At 44.1% G+C, this 21,270-nt stretch overlaps 1 protein-coding gene across 1 annotated transcript; it reads right to left on the reverse strand.

Moving 5' to 3' along the window:
* Positions 1–281: 281 nt before the first annotated feature.
* On the reverse strand, positions 282–20,842 carry acss2l (acyl-CoA synthetase short chain family member 2 like). The gene is made up of 18 exons (XM_069191615.1): positions 20,558–20,842; positions 19,225–19,420; positions 14,814–14,905; positions 14,390–14,493; positions 12,542–12,614; positions 12,342–12,417; positions 11,568–11,652; positions 9,718–9,855; positions 8,892–9,062; positions 7,891–8,024; positions 6,915–7,047; positions 6,110–6,166; positions 5,936–6,016; positions 5,027–5,135; positions 2,846–2,914; positions 2,264–2,440; positions 1,698–1,772; positions 282–841 (listed from the first exon to the last, which is right to left on the reverse strand). The coding sequence occupies exons 1-18, from the start codon at positions 20,688–20,690 to the stop codon at positions 714–716; spliced, it is 2,031 nt and encodes a 676-aa protein (XP_069047716.1). The 5' UTR covers positions 20,691–20,842; the 3' UTR covers positions 282–713.
* Positions 20,843–21,270: the final 428 nt, after the last annotated feature.

Here is a 21,270-nt window from a genome sequence, read left to right on the forward strand (position 1 = left end):
ATCGGTGGAAACCTTCAGTGCAGATCAGCACGGCTTCTTGGAGCAGGACGTCATATTGACATTGGCGCCACCTAGTGACGAGCGGTGGTCATAACGCTTTTAATGAATGCACAACTCCGCTTTTTCTTAATGCTAATTGTGAAGTGATGAAATACATCTTGAAGAGACGTACACCTCTCTTCAGAAATGCTGTCACAAACATTTCGTGTATTATATTCAACCTTAAAATAAATATCTAAATCACACATATTGAAGAAAAAAAATCTGTGAATAAAACTGTACATCGATGAGGTTTTCTTTATTCGATTGAAGTATTATTTAAATACTATTTAAAAAATGAAAATAACTAAATACAATATAGTACATTACTATTTTATTTGTGTTTTTTATTTGGATTTGTATTAAGGGTCGTACAGCGTGCAATTTATAAAACAGAAAACACCGACCCACAGTGTGTATTGGTATGTTCATATTGATTAAAAACAACATTTATAAACAAAACTGAGATTTCTACATCGTAAAATGAACAATCAACACAATGGAATTAAAGGCTGGCGAAGCCCGTCACCAGGCCTGCTGCGTCAGGCAAGGAAGGCGTGAGGGCACATTCTTCCCGGTGTGAAACAGAACTGGGCCTTCTCGTAGGGCTGACTGGTCAGAAAGGCCCGGTCTTCTTTCTGTAAGCCGATCTGGAAAGAGAAGCGACCTCCTTCTCAGGCCGCTGCTTCGGACCTCTGGCTGGAGAGGACTTCTACAACTCTGGGATCAGCCAGGGTGGAGAGGTCTCCCAAGTCTTTCTCACCGCGGGCGATCTGTCTCAGGACACGTCTCAGGATCTTCCCTGCGGTCACAGGAAACACAGGTACTGTAAGTGAACCGTCCTTTAGGTGGACCGCCCATCTATTGCATCACCTGTGCAGTATATTCCTTTTTTAGTATTTATTACAAGATTCAATCTAATGTAATCCATCTAGTGTAATCAATCTGTACATCTGGGATTACAATCCACTTACACTACAGTGTGTAGTCCTGTGTGCTACAAGTGAACAAATTACCCAGTTGGCTACCTTGTGCTTGATTGTTCATTAAGCTGTCAAGCAGCTTATTTATTTTTAAATAGCTACAGGACTACTTTATTGTAAAATTAACAGTACAATTAAAAAAATTAAAAGGAATGCAAAGGCAAAAAGTCTAATGCTGTCTAAACTCTTGGGTTTTCTCTTCATACAGCACCATGCTGCTGACCTCTGCTCCTAATTCACCCTCCAATAACAAATCATGTCTAAGTTTTGCTGGAGATTAACGTGTTGTAGTAAAATCTGAAATGCCAGGTTCACTTTATTATAACAAATTGATCAATTAAATTCCCATTTGTTCACTAACCTGAAATGCCACTTTAGGCATTTCTTTTTCACACAAAGGGTTGTGGGGCTCCTGAAAAACCTACTTGGCAGAGACGTTAAAACCAGCGCACCCCCGCTTCTTTCAAGGACCAGCTGGACAAGCTCGTCAGCCCAGTTCGGTACTTGCAATCAGACAGGCTACAGCAGGGGGGCTGAACTGTCTCCTCACCCTGTCTCATTTTCTATATTCTCATGGGAGCCTGCACATGCTGGGATACCACCTGCCCGAGTCTCCCGGAAACACACACACACTGTACTGCAGACATCAGTGACATGACAAAGCTTATAGGTTACCTGAGCGTGTTTTGGGCAGTGCTGGTGCATTCTGGATAAAGTCCGGTGTTGCTATCGGTCCAATTTTCTCTCGTACTAAAGAGGATTGAAATAATACACAATATTATTATTATTAAAATAAAATAACACACTAGACTATACAGTATAATAATAGACCACATAAAATAATACATGAATACAATAATTATCAATATAAAATAATACTTTTAGCGCTTCTCTTTCGTGTCTTTGTGGATTAAGGTAATGCTGTTTTACACAAAGATTCCAAGGCTGAAACACCACTGAAATTGTGTACTACCTACAGGCGCATTCACTTCGTAGTGCGTAGATTTAGGAGAAAGTCCCCCGTTTCTGTTTACTTTTACGCTGTGAAACAAAACCCCCACAGCGAGTAAGAGTCGGCATGCAGGTGATCCCCCGTGGAGTGCGTCTTTATTTGAACATTGAAACCCCTGAGGCTGAGGCTCGGTTAACACATTTGTGGACCAGGGGCATCGGGGTGAAGCCGTCTCCTCAGGCGCCTGGGCCGATGCCCACACGTCGCCCCCGGAGCTGCCGGGCCGTACCTTGTCTCTTCAGCCCTTCTACCAAAGAGTGGTTGAAGTCCGTCCCGTCTTTCAGGGTGACGAAGCAGTAGAGACACTCCCCTTTCACGGCGTGGGGGCGGCTGACCACAGCGGCCTCGGCCACCGCCTGGTGCTCCATCAGGGCGGCCTCCACCTCCGCGGTGCTCAGCAGGTGTCCTGGGGGCGCAGGACAAGGCAGCGCGTTAGTGCCGCCCATTGAGGCGCACCGCTGCTGGAATGACACTGATGTCAAGCCACGGCCGCTGCAGACAGCCCCCGCGAAACACTCTCGAAGGCGACAGGCGGGGGTTTTCTGCGAATCGGCTTCATCGCTCTGCTCTCCTCCCCGCTGAGAGCTGGTGTGTGGGGAGCGGACTGGTGCATCATCCAGGTGGGGCTGCACACTGGTGGTAGCAGTGGGATTCCCCATTACCTGTAAAGTGCTTTGAATGGAGTGTCCAGAAAAGCGCTATAGAAGTGAAAGCAATTATAATTATTACTGAGGCAAAAGCCAGGGTGATTTCTTCAGGTGGAGCCACTACAGAAGTGCTTTCAATTCACATCATGCCTTTGAATCCTTACCAGACACATTCAGCATGTCATCGATTCTCCCAGTGATCCAGTAATACCCATCCTTGTCCCTCCTGCAGCCTGGAAGAAAATGACCAATATGACCACATTTTATTTGGATTTTTTCCAAATTGCTCATGGTAGGTTACAGATACAACGTCCCAGAGATGAGGTTAGTAAGAAGACAACGAATTATAGTTTTTTTTAGTTCACGAACTGGCAATGGGTGAGGTGCACTTTGGATAGATTACAAAGAAATACCGCTACTCATTTTCCCTCGTGAAAAGTCACATCTCAGCAACGTTTCCAGGACCTCTAATATCAGTTGCATTCACAAGAACATTCCACTTGTTCTCCTCTATTTCCCAATCTAGCCAGTCCTCAACCAACTCCATTTACAGTGAGAGGCTACATACAGTACCAGTACGGGCCCTCTCATCTGGACCTGACAGCCCTTTGCCATGCTGTGATTGTGTAGGCAGGACAGCAGCATCTGGAAGAGTGAAGTGGCTCTCACTGACAACACCCCGACTTCACACCCATGGGTCTGTGTTGCAGTACCTTGAGACCAGCTTGGTCCACTCAAGCCCACCTTATCCCTCCAGCACCTGGCCAGTTAAGTGCTTTCAGACTCACAGTCTCAGCCCTGAAGCTCTGTGATGCAGATTTTAGATGTTTATATAAAAACCAGTACAAAGTCATAAACTGTTTCTTCGTTGTTCTATTAAAAAAATGAAGCACTGATAGCCAGGGTATGGAGTTTTGGCTCCTGATAACTTTCTGGGCAAAATTATACTTAATACAAAAGGCACTAGTTGAACTAGAATCATGGGCACCAATTCCAGTATTCAAAATCCTCAAGGACACTGACAACGTTAAGTCTGTGTCACCCTTCAGAATCAGCCATGAGAGACAAACCTGAAAATACAAACTGAAACTCTGGATAAACAAATGTATGATTCTGAAGGTGTCCTCTGGATTCTGGGTTAGTGCCCCTTTGAGGTTTTTTAATATTGTTTGGATCAGGCCACCTTGTAATCATTTCTGATAAAAGACTAAAAAGGAACAAGTAACAGGTTTATTCCACGGTGAAAAGAGAAGAGAGAAAACACAAAGTTTTGGCTGTGAAGCCCTCTTCAGGTGTTGACACCTCTTTTCAGCAGTGAATAAACCTACTACTTGTTCCTTTGCAGACTACGCATGCTGACGCAGCTACCCACCTGAACCACTAAAGACTGAAAAGGTTCGGTTCTTTTAGCCTGTCAGTATAGAACACTCCTTTAAGCCCAGGAATGTACAGTATCTGGTTGTTCTTCTCTGGACTGATTTCAGAGCAACAGTATGTTGTTTTGTAAAGTGGTGACTGACAGCACATCACCAGAACATCAGCATACACACTATTCTTACATGCCCTCTAAACGACTAACAGGATACAGCTGTTGAAGATGATACCATCACTTCTAACATGAAACGAATGGATCAGATCTCTGGATGAATTAGCTATTAAAAAACAAAACAAACAAAACGGGTCAAATGGCCACCACTTGTATGCAAACTTTCTGGTTTCTAATCTAATATCTGTTTTGGATTAGTCTGAGCCCTAGATCATCTAAAAAGAAAATTGATCCTGACAGCTGTTACTTATCCTTTTCAAATTAAAAAAGGCCAAAAGAACAAGCACTTACTGTACCTTCTGCAGCATTAACTAGGCTGGAGTGCTGGCCTGTCTCAGGTCTATGTCTATTCAACTCTAAAACTGATTTATACATCTTGACAGAACGGAGCAATAAGAGAAAGCTACAGAGAAAGCTTTCTCTTTCAGAGAAAGCTTTGGCATTTTCCAGAGGACCGGAACTAGACAATACTTCCGAACAGAAGATCCAGACCATCAGGCGTGGTGGAGGGAGTGTGATTTGGGTTTGGGCCCGACTTGCTGCCTCATGGGCATTTTCTCTGCACTGCACATTATTATCTCCTACCACACGAGCACAGGAGTCGTGGCTCTGTGGTCAGCTGCTCTGCGTGACAGATGCAGTTGGGAGGGTATTATTTTTGTGAATGTGACTCGAGGCTCGTCAGACGGAGCTCTGCAGTCACATGTCCCAGACTGAGTGTGGGATACACTTCCTTTGGGACAACAGGGACATGGTGAAGCCGGATCACATTTATTACTTTGAAAATGGAGTAACTCACCGTCGCCTGTGACATAAAATCCGGGGAACTTTTTGAAGTAGGTCGTCTCGAAGCGTTCGTGGTCTCCATTCACAGTGCGCATTATGGCTGGCCAAGGCTGCCTGAAAACCTACAGTGACACCACCTTTATATTATAGAAATATATTTATATAGTTATAGCACCTTTTTATACAAAAATACACTACAGCCCACAGAACAAACACCAAATGGAATCTTACTAGCTAGAATTGGCTGAAAACGGGATATTGTTTGATTTAAATGAGATAACAGCATTGTGGTGAGAACAAGGGAAAAAAATTATAAACTGACACAAGACCGGGGCAGTTTAAACCTTAGGGGACGACATTTAATTTATTGCGAAGGTCAAAGAGCAAATAGATCCCAGTCTGAGCTGTTTCAGAGGCCACTTCCCACGGTTCAAATATCCTGAAGCTTCAGCCAGTTTCACACAGGACAGGATTAAATGCAATGCAGCAGAACAACATAAACAACAGCATAAGAATAGCCACAGAAGAAAGGTCATTCATCTGGATACCTGGTTCTTCACAGAGTCTTGGTCAATATGCATGACATGGCTTTGGCATTTTGTGGCCTGCAACCCCAATCATTTCTGGAGAGAAGTGCCTTTTCACTGCCTCAATCTGTGTGTGTGTAACAGGGTTAGAACAGCTCACATCATCTCACTTGAAATTTTAGAATACTGTAGGATGCGCCTGTGGCCAGAGAACCAGTAATTGGATGTAGAATAATGAATGCTTATATGACACAAGCAGCATATAGTTCGCACTGCCTAGGCAGTAGTGTTTTTGTATGACTGTGGCCGAATCCAGACAGGAGCTGAGCCGCACCAGTCGGACTGTATGCGCGCAGACACGCAACGACAGAGCCACAGCAGAGTAACACACTTACCAGGTAGCCTTCCGCCTCGCCTTCCAGCTCTTCCCCGTGTTCATTCAGGATAGCCGGCTGCACCCCGAAGAAGGGCAACGTCTGCAAAACACGTCATCACCGTGCAGGCTGTGGTCTCAGTCTCGAAACACCCGCCCCAGAGCCGCCGCTCGGCGAACCGGTGCGGATACTTACCGCTGACCCGGGCTTCAGGGGAATCGCTGAAGGTAATGGGGTCAACACATGACCCCCCTGGGGGCACAAGAAATAAAACAAAACAATTCACCTCTTACAATCATGTCGGCGTGTAGCTCTGATTTTCAAACGACAACCTAATTCCACTGTTTTTTTTTAAACCGACTGAATGTCTCGCCTGCGTCAGAAAGAAAATACTCTTTAATTTCATGGACATAACCTTCGCAAATAAAGAGGCGATTTCCTCAATTTAAGGATTAAGTTCAATTTTTGATTCGCATTCAAATAATCTACCGGACAGCAACCTGTACTAAAATGAACATCTGAAGCTACACACATTAAAATGTTTTATAGACTTTTCTCCACGACACAGAAAGGCTGGCATGCAGCATTGCTTAAGAGGCTCGCTGTTGTCGGGTCTTATTTCTTTGTAAATACCTTCAGCATGAGCTATTATTTTGTCCAATTTACAGTCATACACCTGTAAAACCCAACAGTTCTACTGATAGAAATAAATACTTATTACTTGTCCTACAGTACCTATCTGAATGTGCAATGCATCACACGCTACATTATAACATTTCTCTCGACTTTCTACAATATTCTGGGTTATTTGGAAATATATTTGAATTTTATTCCTCCCGATGTGTTTAAATTTCAGTGTATTTCCCCCTGATTTAATCACTGAGCAAAAATGACACTTCACAGGGCCTTTTACTGTCTGCACTGAGCTTGAAGAAAAAGGCGTTGCTACACAGAGTCCAGCTTAATGAAGGCAGAAGCAGCTCCACAGTAGTTTACTCACAGTTTCTGTCTGCCAGAAGGTATCCAAAACGGGACATCTCTGTTGTCCCACAACGTTGTAAAACCACAGCCAGGCCTCTGGGTTAATAGGCTCTCCAACAGTGCCCAAGATTTTTAAAGAATCAAGGTTGAACCTTAAAGGAGAAAAAACAGAATGATGGATTAAATACACGAATTAAGCATATCCTCTAAAACAAACAGTTTGTATGGTATTTTAGAACAGACATGCAGGCAGGCATAGTTTATCAAACTACGAGTTTGCTAAATAATCTCACTCCCTGTGAAAGTAAGCGCAGGTGTGAGAGCTGAGCCAGCTCACTGCTAGCCCGGCACTGGCACGGGTGCTCTCTGAATTGGGGTTTTGTTGCAAGGATGTTGTACGAGTTGTGGGCAAAGGCAACCTGGCAACACGATCATAATAGTGTCGCTGACAAACAACCGCAGAATAACTCATAAGATATATGAATAACGATGCTTATATGATATAAACAGCATATAGAATAGGTTTACAAAGAGAGACGGTTTGCGCGTTAAAAAATCCTGTTGTGCTCAAAGAGTATCTTCAGATCCCCACTAGATGGCGCTCACTCATCACTTTCTATCGGGGCTTTATTTCCCGAGACGGTACAGCGGGGTCATGGCGATTACCAACGCCCCAGGGGAAAAAAACTATCATTTTCAGCTACGAAAACTGCGCAGAACTGCAGGTGGAACTGGAGGACCGTAGGCATTTTCGCTTTATTTTTGGACATTGCTGAATTTCGGTTTTAAACACCCCCCCCCCCCAGGTATTGATCATAACGATGGCTCCTGAAGGAAAGCACGGGTCTGTGTCGCAGCAGCTGTCTAACGGGAGCCTGTGAGGGGCCAGTGTCCTTTCCTCTGCGGAGCGACATCACCCCAGCTGCGCATTGAGAGCACATCCTGTAGCCCACGGCAGGGGAGTGGGCACATCCGCGCTGTCAGAGACCACTCACTGCTTCAGGGGCTCCTGTCCGTATTTCATCAGCAGGCGGATGGCTGTGGGCGCTGTGTAGAACTTGGACACGCCGTATTTTTCGATGATCTCCCAGAATCTCCCCACATGAGGGTACACCGGTATGCCTTCAAACTGTCCAAGCACAGCGTCACAGTGTCAGACCATTCCTGGAAATGTAACTCAGCACAGCACTGACTTGGAGTCTGACCACATCCCAAGACAACAGTCATTCAAATTCATACGTCCTTCCTGACAAGACACTCTTATCAGCTTTAAACATGACCGTGTAATTGATCTCACTGTGTCATTTGCGAGGTACCTTCTCCAGAATTGTTTCTGCTATCAGCTCTAAAACATTTTCGAAGTATATGAAGCAAAATCTACAGGAATGAGACAAATGTAACACAGTAATCTTCCTTAAGAATTCCTTTCCAAACAGAAAGAAGAAATATGGCAGGTCCCTGCAAAACCTGAAAAACTCATTTCTATTATTATGTTTAATGCACATTACAATCCTAAAAAAAATGTTACAGCATGATCATTTGAAATATCGTGTCACATCTGTGTTTCTGCTTCTGACATTGCACAATGTTCTGGGCTTCTCAGAGATTTGACAATTGACCTTGCTTGGTTTGAGATTACCCGTCGCAACAACCCCATACTACAGAATGCCGTTTCCACAGAGGCACTCCGGATCTGCGCCTGTGTGTTTGCTTCAGGCAGAATACGTTTTTGTTTCCATTTCTACATGGGGAGGGGTGGAGTTACATTTTATTACTACTTGGAAATTCGTCATCAAAACTTGTCGTGTGTTGTCTTTTTAAACATAACGCATTGACAACCGGGAAGAAAACGTTAAAAAAAATACGCACAGCAATAAGGTGTCAGCATGCTCCACATGTGTAGCAAGAATCATCAATTGCATGATTCCCAGGTTGTCTCTGGTTTTGCCCTGATCCGCAGTAACCCACGTCTCGCACACTGCAAGGGGCTGCTTACCAGGACACTTGTGGCGCCGTTGGCCAGCGGTCCGTAAGTGATGTACGAGTGTCCCGTGATCCAGCCGATGTCCGCGGTGCACCAGTACACGTCTCCGGGCTGGTGGTCGAACACACACTTGAAGCTCAGCGCTGTGTACAGCAGATAGCCAGCAACAGAGTGCAGGACACCCTGCGGGGCACGGAGCGGAACACAGTGAGCAAGCCCCGAGGAAAGTCACGCCACAGTCTCTGCTAGGACATGATAATGATGATAATGATAATAATAATAATAATTTCTCACACTTTTGTAGCACTTTTCTGGACGCTTTACAGGTCATGGGGATCCCCTCCACCCCCACCAGTGTGCAGCCCCACCTGGATGATGCGCCAGTCCGCTCCCCACACAGCAGCTCCCAGTGGGGAGGAGAGCAGAGGGATGAAGCCAGTTCAGAGAGGGGATTATTAGGAGGCCAATGGGAAATTTGACTAGGACTCCAGGGTTACCCCCCTTCTCTTTTCAAGAAACACCCTGGGATATTAATGTAACCCTGTAGGCCCCAGGACAGCATGCGTTCTGGAGAACTGGCACTCTGCAGGGGAGCGTAAGGGTGCTGGAGCCACAGTACAGAAGCCATCAACTACAGTTAAGAATACAGAGATCTCACTGGCGAGCAGTGTTATTTCTGTCATTCTGGGCGGGAAAAACACAAAAACCGAATCTGTTTCACCGAGAACACGCTGAGCTAGTTCTAGTTCTGCTTTCTGCGGAGATTTTGTTCCCAAGTACTTGAGACGACAGCTCTTAAACCTCGCAGGGGTTCATTACCGGCGGTGGCCCCACTTGCCTTGGGCTTCCCGGTGGACCCGCTGGTGTAGAGGATGAACAGGGGGTCCTCCGCCTCCACCCACTCCGGCTCACACTCCTCCCCCGCGCTCGCCATTGCTTCGTCCCACCACACGTCGACGCCCGCGGTCCAGTGGGTCTGGCGGGCCGGAGGACAGAGAGTCAGAGCTGCAGCCGCGCCGGGCCGGACCGGACCGGACCGGACCGGACCGGGAGCGCAGAGCGGACAGCGCGCTTGTTAGCGAGCAGGAAAGGAAGGACAATTGTGGACTAAGGCTGCACGTACATGTGGCCACTTGCAGTGAAGCAAAGATTATATCGTGATACTGATCACACACATGTGTATCGCTGTATAACTATCAATTGCAGAAGTATGCTAATGACGGAAAGTCTCTAGGAAACAGCTGACACGTTTTAGTCTTTCTTTCTACTTTTGGTAGGTAGTTCACACGAATTCCGATTTGAGGTATTTTTACCCTACGTGAATGAAATATATATTTCTGTAACAACCCCTTTCATAAAAATAAAATACAACGCCAAGAAAATCAGCGGGATGCTCGAACAGCCGTCTCCCGTGCGCGGCGCTGGAGGTTCATGGTTTCGAGTGAGAGGCAGGATACGAGCCTGAACTAACCGACACTGTGCTTTACTGTACGTTTGTACTCATACTTTTGTGTTGTAGCCAGGAGGAAAGAGCGGGGTGTGTCCACAGGGGTGAACTGGAAACAATGCGTGCATGTGTGTGGTCTCTACATCATCGATGCTTGCAGGCATGACTCCCACCGAGTCTTGCTGTCCTGTAAGACCAGCAGCTCCAGAGATACAGCGACATGAAAGTCCAGTACATGAAAACCTTGGTGAAACTGATTTAAACACACTGACACCCTCACAGCCACTGTCCCAGTCCTCCTAGTTGACCACAGTCTTTGACTGGCTGTAAAATACATGCACAACCTACAGCGATCACTCAGGAACAGGGGCTCACAGGCACTGCCTGGATTTTGATGCGTCTCATTTGCCACTATGAATGCTGTTTTGGCCTCATGCCACGACCTGATTCTAATGAACGCACAGATGCGAAAAGATGATCATGTGTTTATGTTATACTTCAAAATAAATTAAGGTATGAATGAAAGACTGTGGCAAAAAGACAGCTCTTCTAAGGGGTCAATTAAAAAAAATGTTAAAATGGGCTTTAGTACTGTCTCTTTGTTTGCAAAACCAGGAGGCTGATTCCTTAATGATAGAACAAGCTTGCTAACACTTATTAAAAGTGTAAGAACAGAAGTGCAATATCGGAAGTAGAGATAAATTAAACGCAGCAAGGGTAAGTGACATGAAACACTGCAGTTTCTGTCCAGACTAGTTAAACCACACTGATTTTGTTTTCCTTGATAACCACGCATGTTCAGCAATGGACAGATTGCAGGCATTAGCGGTCAGTATCTGATCAGGCTGACTGGTTTAATGCTGCCAGTTCTGTAAAATTGCCCTTTGAAATAGTGAACCTGTCGAAGACACAGCGGGCATGCATCACTGATTGTGGCAAAGAGCGATTGGAAACTGGCACCACTTCGTCTTTGGTTCCATTTCTGCACTCTGGATAAACAAATCCCCCTCCATCCATCACCTGTCACAAAGAAAGCAAGACTTCTCCCACTGTACAAACAGTAATCCTTACGGTAATTGGCTCTTTGTCAGTCTGGGAGCTGATAAGAGCATTTCACCCTCTGCACTGAATAAACGTTGAAGGCACGTTTGGCACATCCAACGATCTGAAGAATTGTGTAAAAGTTTTGAGCAGGGAGAGAGGTTTCTGGAGTGACACAACAGATCGGGCACATACTTTACCTGCAATTTGTTGGAAACGATTCCATTTTTCATCTTATCTCCAACGTGCCTCACGACAATACAGGTCTTTATGGTAAAATTTCCTCTGCAGGCAGAGAAGTTGCACAAGAGTTAGAACTTTGACAAATATTAGCTGCCACTGAACAGTTAGGTTGTGGGCTACATTCTCAAGGCTCAATTTACAACAGTGGGTTATAAAAAAGGCTTTGGCTAATGTGCATTATTGCTGTGAATAAAGTACTGTATTTATATCATAGTAACAATTTCAATAATCACTATGCCCAGTTTTTTATGCTCTTTATTAATACGAATACCACAGACTCTAGTCTGAATCTCTTTATGTCTTTGGGCGATGATGTCTTTGCTTAGGTTACTGGTCTTTATCATCAATTCGTCAATTCAGTTTTCAATTCTGTGATCCTAAATATTCTCAGAAGTATCATATACATATTAGATATTTTAAGGTGTGAAATATCTCACATTTCCGTTTGTATTTTTCAATGTGAACTCTTAAAGCTCTCTAACAAAGTCTCTCAGTTGATCAGTTAAATTCTGTACCGTAATACTGACTCAGAGGAAGATTTAAGAATCTAGGGTGAGGCTGGCTTGCTGGTATCTCTTTAATCACACAGCAGGATGAAAGAAAGCCAAGCAAACAGGATAGCTTGTACTTAGCCTGGGTGATAAGACACAACAACTCAGCAATCGGTCTCCTTCAGTTGAGGTTTCATTTTTTTAAACTAGTTGTAATGAGATAGAGATTACAGGACCTACTTTTCCTTGCACTTCTCCAGTGCCTCATCTGCGATCTGTTTCAAGTTGATAAGTTTCTCCCCTCTGAAAACACCATCTGTACAGTGAACAGAAAAAAAGAGAGTTAAACAGGCAACCGCAATGGTGAAGTTAGTGTACATATCTTGCAGTTCCTGTAACAACACTTTGCATGCACTTGGGCCTTATAGGAAGACTGGTACCTGCTGTGACTAGGAACAAGCACTGTGAATCCAGGATTCGCTCACACAGCGATTCGGATGAGAAACCTGCAAACTAAACACAAAGGTATACTGTAGTGCACTCGGCTAAACACAGAAGAGCCATTCTCCCTTCGTAGCAGTTAAAAAAGAAACTGACGATTTTGTTTGGCCAATTATTACTTTTCTATGCTTCCCAACTGGCCTTAAGTGCTACAAGCGTTATTCTCCCTGGGAATTTGCTACCAACATGTTATACTTATTAGTATAGGTTAGGTATAATATCTTATAAGGTACTTCACGACAGGAGAGATTATTATTTATTTTTACTTATGAAAGAAAGCAAAAGGCTAGAATTTAACAAACCGGACATTGCTTGTCACACGTGACAGGACCGCTGAATTACATTAGCCATCTCTTTTTCACTTATCTGAAGAAAAATATCTGAAAACACTACTTCTGGACGAGAAGAAGCCACTATCACCCCGGGGAAAAGGGATTGGTGAATTCTGACTCCTGTCTCGGAAATATATCAAACGAAGTCACACACACTCACCAATAATCAATTCACTGTAAGTTTAAAAGCAATTGAAACAACACAGAAATGATTCTGTGGAGTAATGAAGAACAGTAGTTGAAAAAATGAATAGAAGATTTGTTTTTTGTTGTCTGATCAGATTCTGCAGAACTGTACATCCTCTACAAATAGAGGGTTGTAAAGAGTAACTCTCAGATCACCTGTAACACTATTGTACTGTCTTCTCAACACCCTGGTGTCACAGTCCTGTCTGTACTTGCACCGTGGACCAGTTCCACTGTACACTTGTATATGGCTGGAATGACAGATCAACTTGAACTTGAACTTCTCTGTCTTGTTGGAATGTTGTATTAGACTGTGCCGGAAAACCAATTTCCCCCAGAGGATAATGAGGCTTGAACTGAATATCCTTGTGCTGACACTGAGGAATGGAACGTTGCAGAGCTTGTATCACGATTGTCGTACCACACTGATTTGTTTTTCTGTGCAGCAAGACGTTTACACATTCTGGTGTTGAGGCAGTCACTTACCAACGAAATGGAACATCTATGATGTATTTATGTTGCTGTTTTTACTGTGCACGATAGAGCAACTTTCACTGAGTGTACATGCAGTTTGTTACATATGCTAAGTTGTATATACTTTTTGTTATTTTAAAGACAAGAACGTGTCAGACTTTTAGAACTGTGCCGTCTTCCTGGGTTGAGCTGATTGGTATCACAGCATGTGTCTTGGTAATGGAGTGTCGGAGAGCTCAGGAGAGAGCAAGAGATGAGAAATTGTTCTCTGTTGACATGAGAGCACAGAAGATGAGATTTCTTGGGATCTATAACATTACAGAGGAGAACAGAACAAAATGGCAAATTGTGTAGCAGCATAAAGAGACAGCAAGCAGCCTTACGGAGCGTATATGAATATATACTGTATGAGTTTATACTGTATATGGTATATATATATAAACTAGTAATTACTGAGCAAAGCCAACATGTCAAAACATTTACCACAAGGCAAAGGGAAAATAGTGCCTGTGTGTGTAGAAGTGATATGCTGAGTTATGAGGTCATTCCTCTATTTCATTGAAGCCTACATATTAACTGATCAGGACTTGTAATGCAAGCGGAGCATTGTTCTTGTCATCTAACAGGGAACAAATGCAGCTGCAGCTGTTTTCTGCTTTCCTAACAGGATGCGAATAAACCTCCCTGACGAGCAGTCTGCAAGTTAAAATGAGCCGGACAAGGAAAAGCCGGGAGGAAACAATGCACATGGGAGGTGATTAATGAAACAACCACAGCAAGAGAGAGTCCCCCTACCACAACAGAATGCATAGCTCCCAGTCTGGCGCACGCTAGCATCACACACACCAGCTCTGGTATCATGGGCAGGTACACTGCAACTCTGTCGCCCTTTCCCACTCCTGTTTCCAAAAGAAATGAGATATACAGCATATGAGGGAAATGTTGCAGACAAGTTACAAGGAGTTTTTTAATGGCTTTAAAAAGCGTAATATTTCGTATTCAGTAGCAGTGTCCATTGATCTTCAGACACGGATGCACGGATCTCAACAAGCATCTGCATCCTGTGGTCCGAAATCGCACTCTCACAATATTATATAATATGGGAATGTCGCAATATTCCCATCCAAACAGAAATTAAATATTTAAGAGGACATCTATATCTCTTTATGGGTTAGATTTGTGTTTAATGAAGATTTTTTTTAAAAAATGTGATGATTACCCATGCTCTTTAAAACGTTGGCACACCTGCAGACTTCCTTCAGGAGCTGCCGGTACGTTATTGAGCGCTGCCGATCGGGAGAATTCCCCTCCCTGCAAGATCAGCATGAAAAAGAGAAAGATTAGCATAACTTTATTGGCCGTATACATGTTCTTGCATTAGGAATGTGTCTTTTCACAGACCCCAGCTTGCTCTCCATGAGACACACAGACAGGGAGAGAAGCTGGGGGTCAGAGCGCAGGGTCAGTCATTTATATGAAAATCGAAACGTTTCCTGTAGTCTCTAGGTTGTACGTAAGATAATGAGAATCATAAAGTCCCGTCGTCAAGATTTCGTTGGGTCTAGGACTTGAAACACCGCAATCCTTTGTTAATAATTGGGATTTACCTTTACTTTACTGGCTCTGTTCTCTCTGCTCCTGCTGTATTCATACCCCCTGTCCACTGTCTCCTGTGTATTTTTTATTGTTGTTGCTGTTGTTGTCATTCTGTAGAGCGCTTTGAGAAGCTGCCTTTAAAGGCGCTTTGTAAAATGAAGTTTATTATTAAAATGTTCTAAGTACCATATTCGTTTTAAAATGTGTCCGTCTTAGTCTCATATGTGTGAATATAAAGTGTATACTAAATAATCAGCAATCATTTTACTGTTATTCGCCCGTCTTCCTCTACTACGTCTTCATCACCCTTCTTATTTGAGTTCGTTAGGATTTCTGTTACCTACATATTCGGAGTAATATAGCGCGTAGCATGATATCTCTGTGAAGAGAGGTGGAGGAAAAGACCTCCCGGGGAAAAAAACTTCTTATTTTTTTTCTGACGGATCGTTTCATCGGTTACCCATAAGAAATTAGACTTCACCAAAAAAAAAATTCTATCCAAATTGTTGTTGTTGTAGCAAAAAAATGTACAAAAATGTTGTAAAAATGTATCGTGACTCCCGTATTTGTGACAGCCTGTGGAGAAACCCTTTTCTACCGGACCATGAAGGGTCAAAAAGACCTTCCTGCTCCCCGAGTGTCACCGGAGGACCCTCGTTTCGCGACCGGCGTGGCGCGCCTGCAGGCGTGAGCCGGCGTGCCGCGCAGTTTTGGAAAAGCCACATATGTGGAGGGAAAAAAAACCCCAACCAATTCAATATTGCTTTGCAATATTAGTTTTGTGGAGTTACAAAAGTGTTGCGTTGCGTCTTCGGTGTGCACACAGGGGACAGAGGTCGAGCTCTGGGACGGTTCACTTTTTTTTAGGTTTGGCTGAGGGGGGCTGAAAAATACCGTCCTTCATTTCAGCCAGGCTAAGGTGTCTGTGCGCAGCGAAACAAAATCAGTTTAAACACTAAAATACGTTCCGCTTCTAATATTAATGGTAATGTAATATGGCCTGTAATTCTGTATGCGTATGTGGAGAGGGGAGGGGAGGTTCCACAAGTTTTATACGCATGTAAACACGTCGTGGAATGGAGCAAATGTTTATCGCACCTTCAAACATAACTTTTTTCTAACAATTCAATTGGTTTTAAAACTGCTGACATTCATATTGGTAACATTAGGGGCAGCTTTCAGACCTCGTTTTTTACTTTTAACGACTTAATCTATTGCAATGTTTTTTTTTTTTCCTCAACAAGAACAGTAACTACTCTGTTATCATTTAGGCTGCTGCTTTTATTCAGAGCAACTTTCAATTGCATATTCCATATTGTTACGGAGATGGCTTTGCTTGGACCAGTTAGCCAAAATACATAATCAGATTCCTGCAGCTCACCACTGGCTGCCCACTAAAGCTCAGTGGGTGTGAGCCTGGCCAGTACCTGGATGGGAGGCTCCTGGGAAAGCTAAGGCTGCTGCTGGAAGAGGTGTTAGGTGGGCCAGTAGGGGGCGCTCACCCTGCAGTCTGTGTTTGTAATGGTAGTAAAGGAGAAAAAAAAGCCAACTTTAACTATGTCTTTGTTGCAAAACTGAAAGGGAGGAAACCTAAAGATGCATGAAAGCTGTTCTTGTTTGCAGATCTCAGTGGGTTTCCTCCCACAGTCTAACAATAGGAGGATGGACGAATATTACCAGCACCTGAGATAGGGGTATTTTGTGCTCCCGAGAGATACAACACGAAGCAGCATGTTTTTCTGGTAACCATTTTTAACCAGATCCTCCTTGCCAGTGTTGGCCATGGAAAGATCCCATTTCTACCGTAAGGCAGGACATTTACGGGTGGCATTTGGAAGGCCGTTCCTTGCTCCAGGGCACTACAGCAGCCCCTGCTTTGAGCCACACTGCTGCTCCGAATAACGGAGTGAGAAAGGGCAGCCTTGCTTTGTGGGAGTAAATCTTCCTCTTAATCCTCTAGGTTTCTCCCAGGCGTTGTCTTCAAGAGGCTGCCAAGTGTGCCTACATTAGTGCCAGTTGGGGATGCCAAAGGCAAGATGAGTTATTTGGCGCAGGTCAGCGTTCGGCTGCCCCGATAATTTATTTCCTGTATTGGAGCCGTCAGCAGATGAATCCATACATTCGGGAGCTCTTCACAGCTGGGAAGCAGCACTTCTCCCTGACCGGCCCTCAGGTGAGGTGGCTGCTGGGCTGTAGAGTTCAGTTAATTTGTAACCCCAGTCTGTCAGACCACTCTGGACTTGGCAGTCATGAGCAGGGAGTCTCCATTTACGGCCAAATTAAGGTCAGCAAACAAGGCAGCGCACACTGAGTCAAGGCTGCTTCAGAGAGAGGGCATGGAGGTCACACATCAGCACAGGGTTTCGGGTGGAAGGGGACAAATGACTGCACTTTTTAGAAACAGCTACTAGTGACATTTATCTGGAGGTATTCATGTTTAAAATGTTAATTGTCCGATATGACCGTGCATGGCTGAAGATTAACCCCGACAAGGCCAGCGCAAGCTGAAAAAATCATTTTGAAAAAAGCTGCGAATCCTCGCAAATTTCCGTTATAAGAATTAAATGGATGTCCCGAGAACCTGTTCAGTTTCATTGTAGACTAGGCTGAGTCTAACAGAGAAGGATTCCACAGTATGGCTTTTGAGTTTGAATTGTTTTGACTGGTCAACTTTTTAGAAATTCGCTCTCTCGCTGACAGTTTTATATAGGAGCAAATGTTTATCGCACCTTCAATCATAAAATTTTTCTAACAATTCAGTTTGACCCTTATTGTTTTAAAACTGCTGACATTCATATTGGTAATATTATAGGCAGCTTTCAGATCTCATTTTTTACTTTTAACGACTTAATCTATTGCAATGTTGTTTTTCCTCAACAGGAATAGTAACTACTCTGTTATCATTAAGGCTGCTGCTTTTATTCAGAGCAACTTTCAATTGCATATTCCATATTGTTACAGAGATGGCTTTGCTTGGACCAGGCAGGAAAAATAGGCAACCAGATTCCAGCAGCTATTTCACCCTGCAGTTCACGGCTAGCAGCCCATTGAAGCCCAGCAGGTGTGAGCCTGGTCAGTACCTGGAGGGGAGGCTCCTGGGAAAAACTAAGGCTGCTGCTGGAAGAGGTGTTAGTGGAGCCAGTAGGGGGCGCTCACCCTGCAGTTTGTGTGGATCCTAATGTCCCAGTATAGCGGTGTGGACGCTGTTCCATAAAAAACAGTGCCTTCCTTCAGATGAGACATAAAACCAAAATCCTGACTCTTCATGGTCATTAAAGAATACCAGGGAGTTTCACCAAAAGAGTAGGAGTGTTCCTCCTGATCTTTCTCACTCATGGACTACTTATAAGCCCCATTTATGAACTGGGTTCATCACTCTGTTCTCCTCCCAGTTAATAACTGATATGCAGTGAGCATACTGGCGCATCAAGGTGGTGGTGGAGGGGAGTCCCCATTGTCTGTAAAGCACTCTGATTGGCACGTCCAGAAAACCATTTTATAAGTGTAGGGATATTATTATTGTCATCTTCACTATACTAACAGCATCCTCGCACAGGATTTAAACTCAGAACCTTGCACTCGGGAATGTGACCTAACATTTACTCCACACTGCCCTTTCCATCCGCAAATTAATACAGTACGTACCTGTTGTGTGCACATACCACACTGGCTCTAAAAACCCAGGAGACAAACCATAGCCCATTTCAGAAATAAATCCAAGCTTCAACATGGTTTCACCAACTGCAGTAAACGTGTCACAGGTGCCACTCAAACATGTCCCATTTGAATTGTTGACTCTGCTCAAGCATGAACAATCTAGCAAGGATTCGAATTTTGAAACACATCCTCAGTTTTTCTTAAAAACCAACTCTCACTATGTTTGGACCCTTATTTACAGCAGTTGACAACACTTGCTTTTTAGACTTCTCAAACGAAGCAGGAGCTACAGTGTGAGTTTGAAGCTTAGCAGTGATGGACCGTAATAGTGGGCAAACATTTTGACTTGGCATGAAAAACAAGGATCGTGGAGTTACCAGAAATACGCCACTTTTTCACCAAGATTCTTCTCCTTGACATTTCTGTCAAGGACGTTGTAACACATGTTGGTTTTTGCTCCTTCCATGAACTTGACGTAAATGCTGCCTCTCGTCACATCAAAGTTGTACTGAAGGAACTGCCCCTTTGGTGGGCTCTTCCAGAAGAAGTCCTGGGCAACTTCCTTCCAGAACACTGCAAGACAGGTGAGAAGTGCTGCTGTTTCAGTTACAGGTCAACAAACAGGTTTCATGGCATGCCATGTGTTTTTTTTACCAACGAGTCCAAACATGATGTTTTTAAAAGAAATGACACATTGTCACCCTTATCTCTATTCGAATGTATTGGCAATTTTCCTCGGCTGGTACGCGAGGCTGCCGTTGTCTGCTCCAAGATTGAAAAGGTCTCGGCTGGAGATCACTGTACATCAGTGGATGAAATAAAGCTCGGAGGGAAACCGGAGAGTTTTTTCAAGATGTACTGCAATGCATTCTGCACAAACCTGAAGGAAAGAATATTCCTCTCAGCACTCGGTTCATATCCATACAATATTTGTCCAGAAAAAGTTAAAAACAAAATATCCACATATACTGTAGCTGAGATATAACAATGTGTTAAATGCATCCATCTTTTTCCTTGTTCAGGTAGGTAGCTGCATGCGTAGGCTGCAAAGGAACAAGTGAAGGTTTTTTCCAGCTGAAAAGAGGAGAAAGGAAACACAACGTTTCGGCTGTGGAGCCTTCTTTGGGTGTCGCACTCCAATAAACCTTCGGGTTTAAAACTTGTTATTCCCTTCAGGAATAAACCTTTTACTTGTTCCTTTGCCATCTATTTCCTGACTGCTTTATCCAGTTCACAGTCGTGGGAGAGCTGGAGTCCATCTCAGCAAGCACCAAGCGAGGCAGCGTACACAATGGAAGGGACATCAGTCCATCACAGAGCACACACACACTACAAAGGCTATTTTCCCAGAAGCCAGCATGTCTTTAGACTGTGGGACCAAACTGGAGCTCCTGGAGGAAACCCACACAAACATGGGGAGAACATACAAACTCCACACAGACAGCACCCTGGGTATTGAACCTAGAGCACCTGGGTGGTGAGGCAGCAATGCTGACCACTGCACTACCATGCCAATAATAATAATAATAAGAAGAAGAAGAACAAGATGAAGAAGATTTATTATGTGTAATAAAAATATCTTGTTGAGTGCGTGATGTAATGCTCTGACAGGGTATTACATTTGTGACAGTGTGCTGCCATTAGGATGCATGCATTTAGTAAAAATCACAAGAAAAAGCAGTTCATAACCTTTTTGTTGTGACAACATACCTTCTGGTTCATCAACAGACTTTTTGTACAGCTGCAGGTAGCTCTGAAAATCAGGAACGTGGGCATCGTTCTGCAGCTCCAGCGGCGGGGGGAAGACCTGCTCCTCTGTGTGATGAGATCCAGGGACCACCATGGCTGACAGATGCTGTAGTCTCTGGAAGAGTAATATGCTAGTGATTGTCTACACGGAGAGTGAAACAACAAGTTGTGCGAAGGCTTTAGACTCAGTTATCTTTATTGTGTACTTTGCAGTACAGTGGCCGACCTAATCCTTCCTTTGTGTTAATTTCACAAAGTCTCCTTAGCGCCAGAGGGTCCAATCAGATTGTCCACAAAGGCACACCTACTTTTTCATTGGACGGTCCCGCTCTTGTCATTTGATCACATTATAGTCAGGACACTGGGAGGAGGAATGCGTGTGCACTGAGACTGACTAGCAGGCTGCAGGGGAACACCAAGCCCAGCTCGTAAGCTATGGCAACACCAATGTTAAAAATACCTGACTTTAATCAGGACAAAATTCTCTTATTGTCATTTTTGATTTAGCTGAAACTGTATGTTTTTTTTTCACCGAGAACAACAAGCCTTCTTTTGAGTCCGGTGTACTGTGGAGTACTAGAAAAACAGCAACGGATTTGTCTGGCAGGGTATAACGGGGACTCCTCCGTGTTCCTCCGCCTGCCGACAGACCTTATATGTCAAGGAGGCAGCGA

This window comes from Lepisosteus oculatus, chromosome 6 (genome assembly GCF_040954835.1).
Source record: "Lepisosteus oculatus isolate fLepOcu1 chromosome 6, fLepOcu1.hap2, whole genome shotgun sequence".
In the NCBI taxonomy this organism is placed as follows: Eukaryota; Metazoa; Chordata; class Actinopteri; order Semionotiformes; family Lepisosteidae; genus Lepisosteus; species Lepisosteus oculatus.

Excerpts from the sequence above, each read along its gene's own strand:
- acss2l (XM_069191615.1), bottom strand. The coding sequence starts at position 20,690 with ATGGTGGTCCCTGGATCTCATCACACAGAGGAGCAGGTCTTCCCCCCG. Across the intron at positions 9,063-9,717 it reads GGTCCACCGGGAAGCCCAAG|GGTGTCCTGCACTCTGTTGC; the intron begins GCAAGTGGGGCC and ends CGTGCCCCGCAG. Across the intron at positions 842-1,697 it reads ACTGCCCAAAACACGCTCAG|GGAAGATCCTGAGACGTGTC; the intron begins GTAACCTATAAG and ends CTGTGACCGCAG.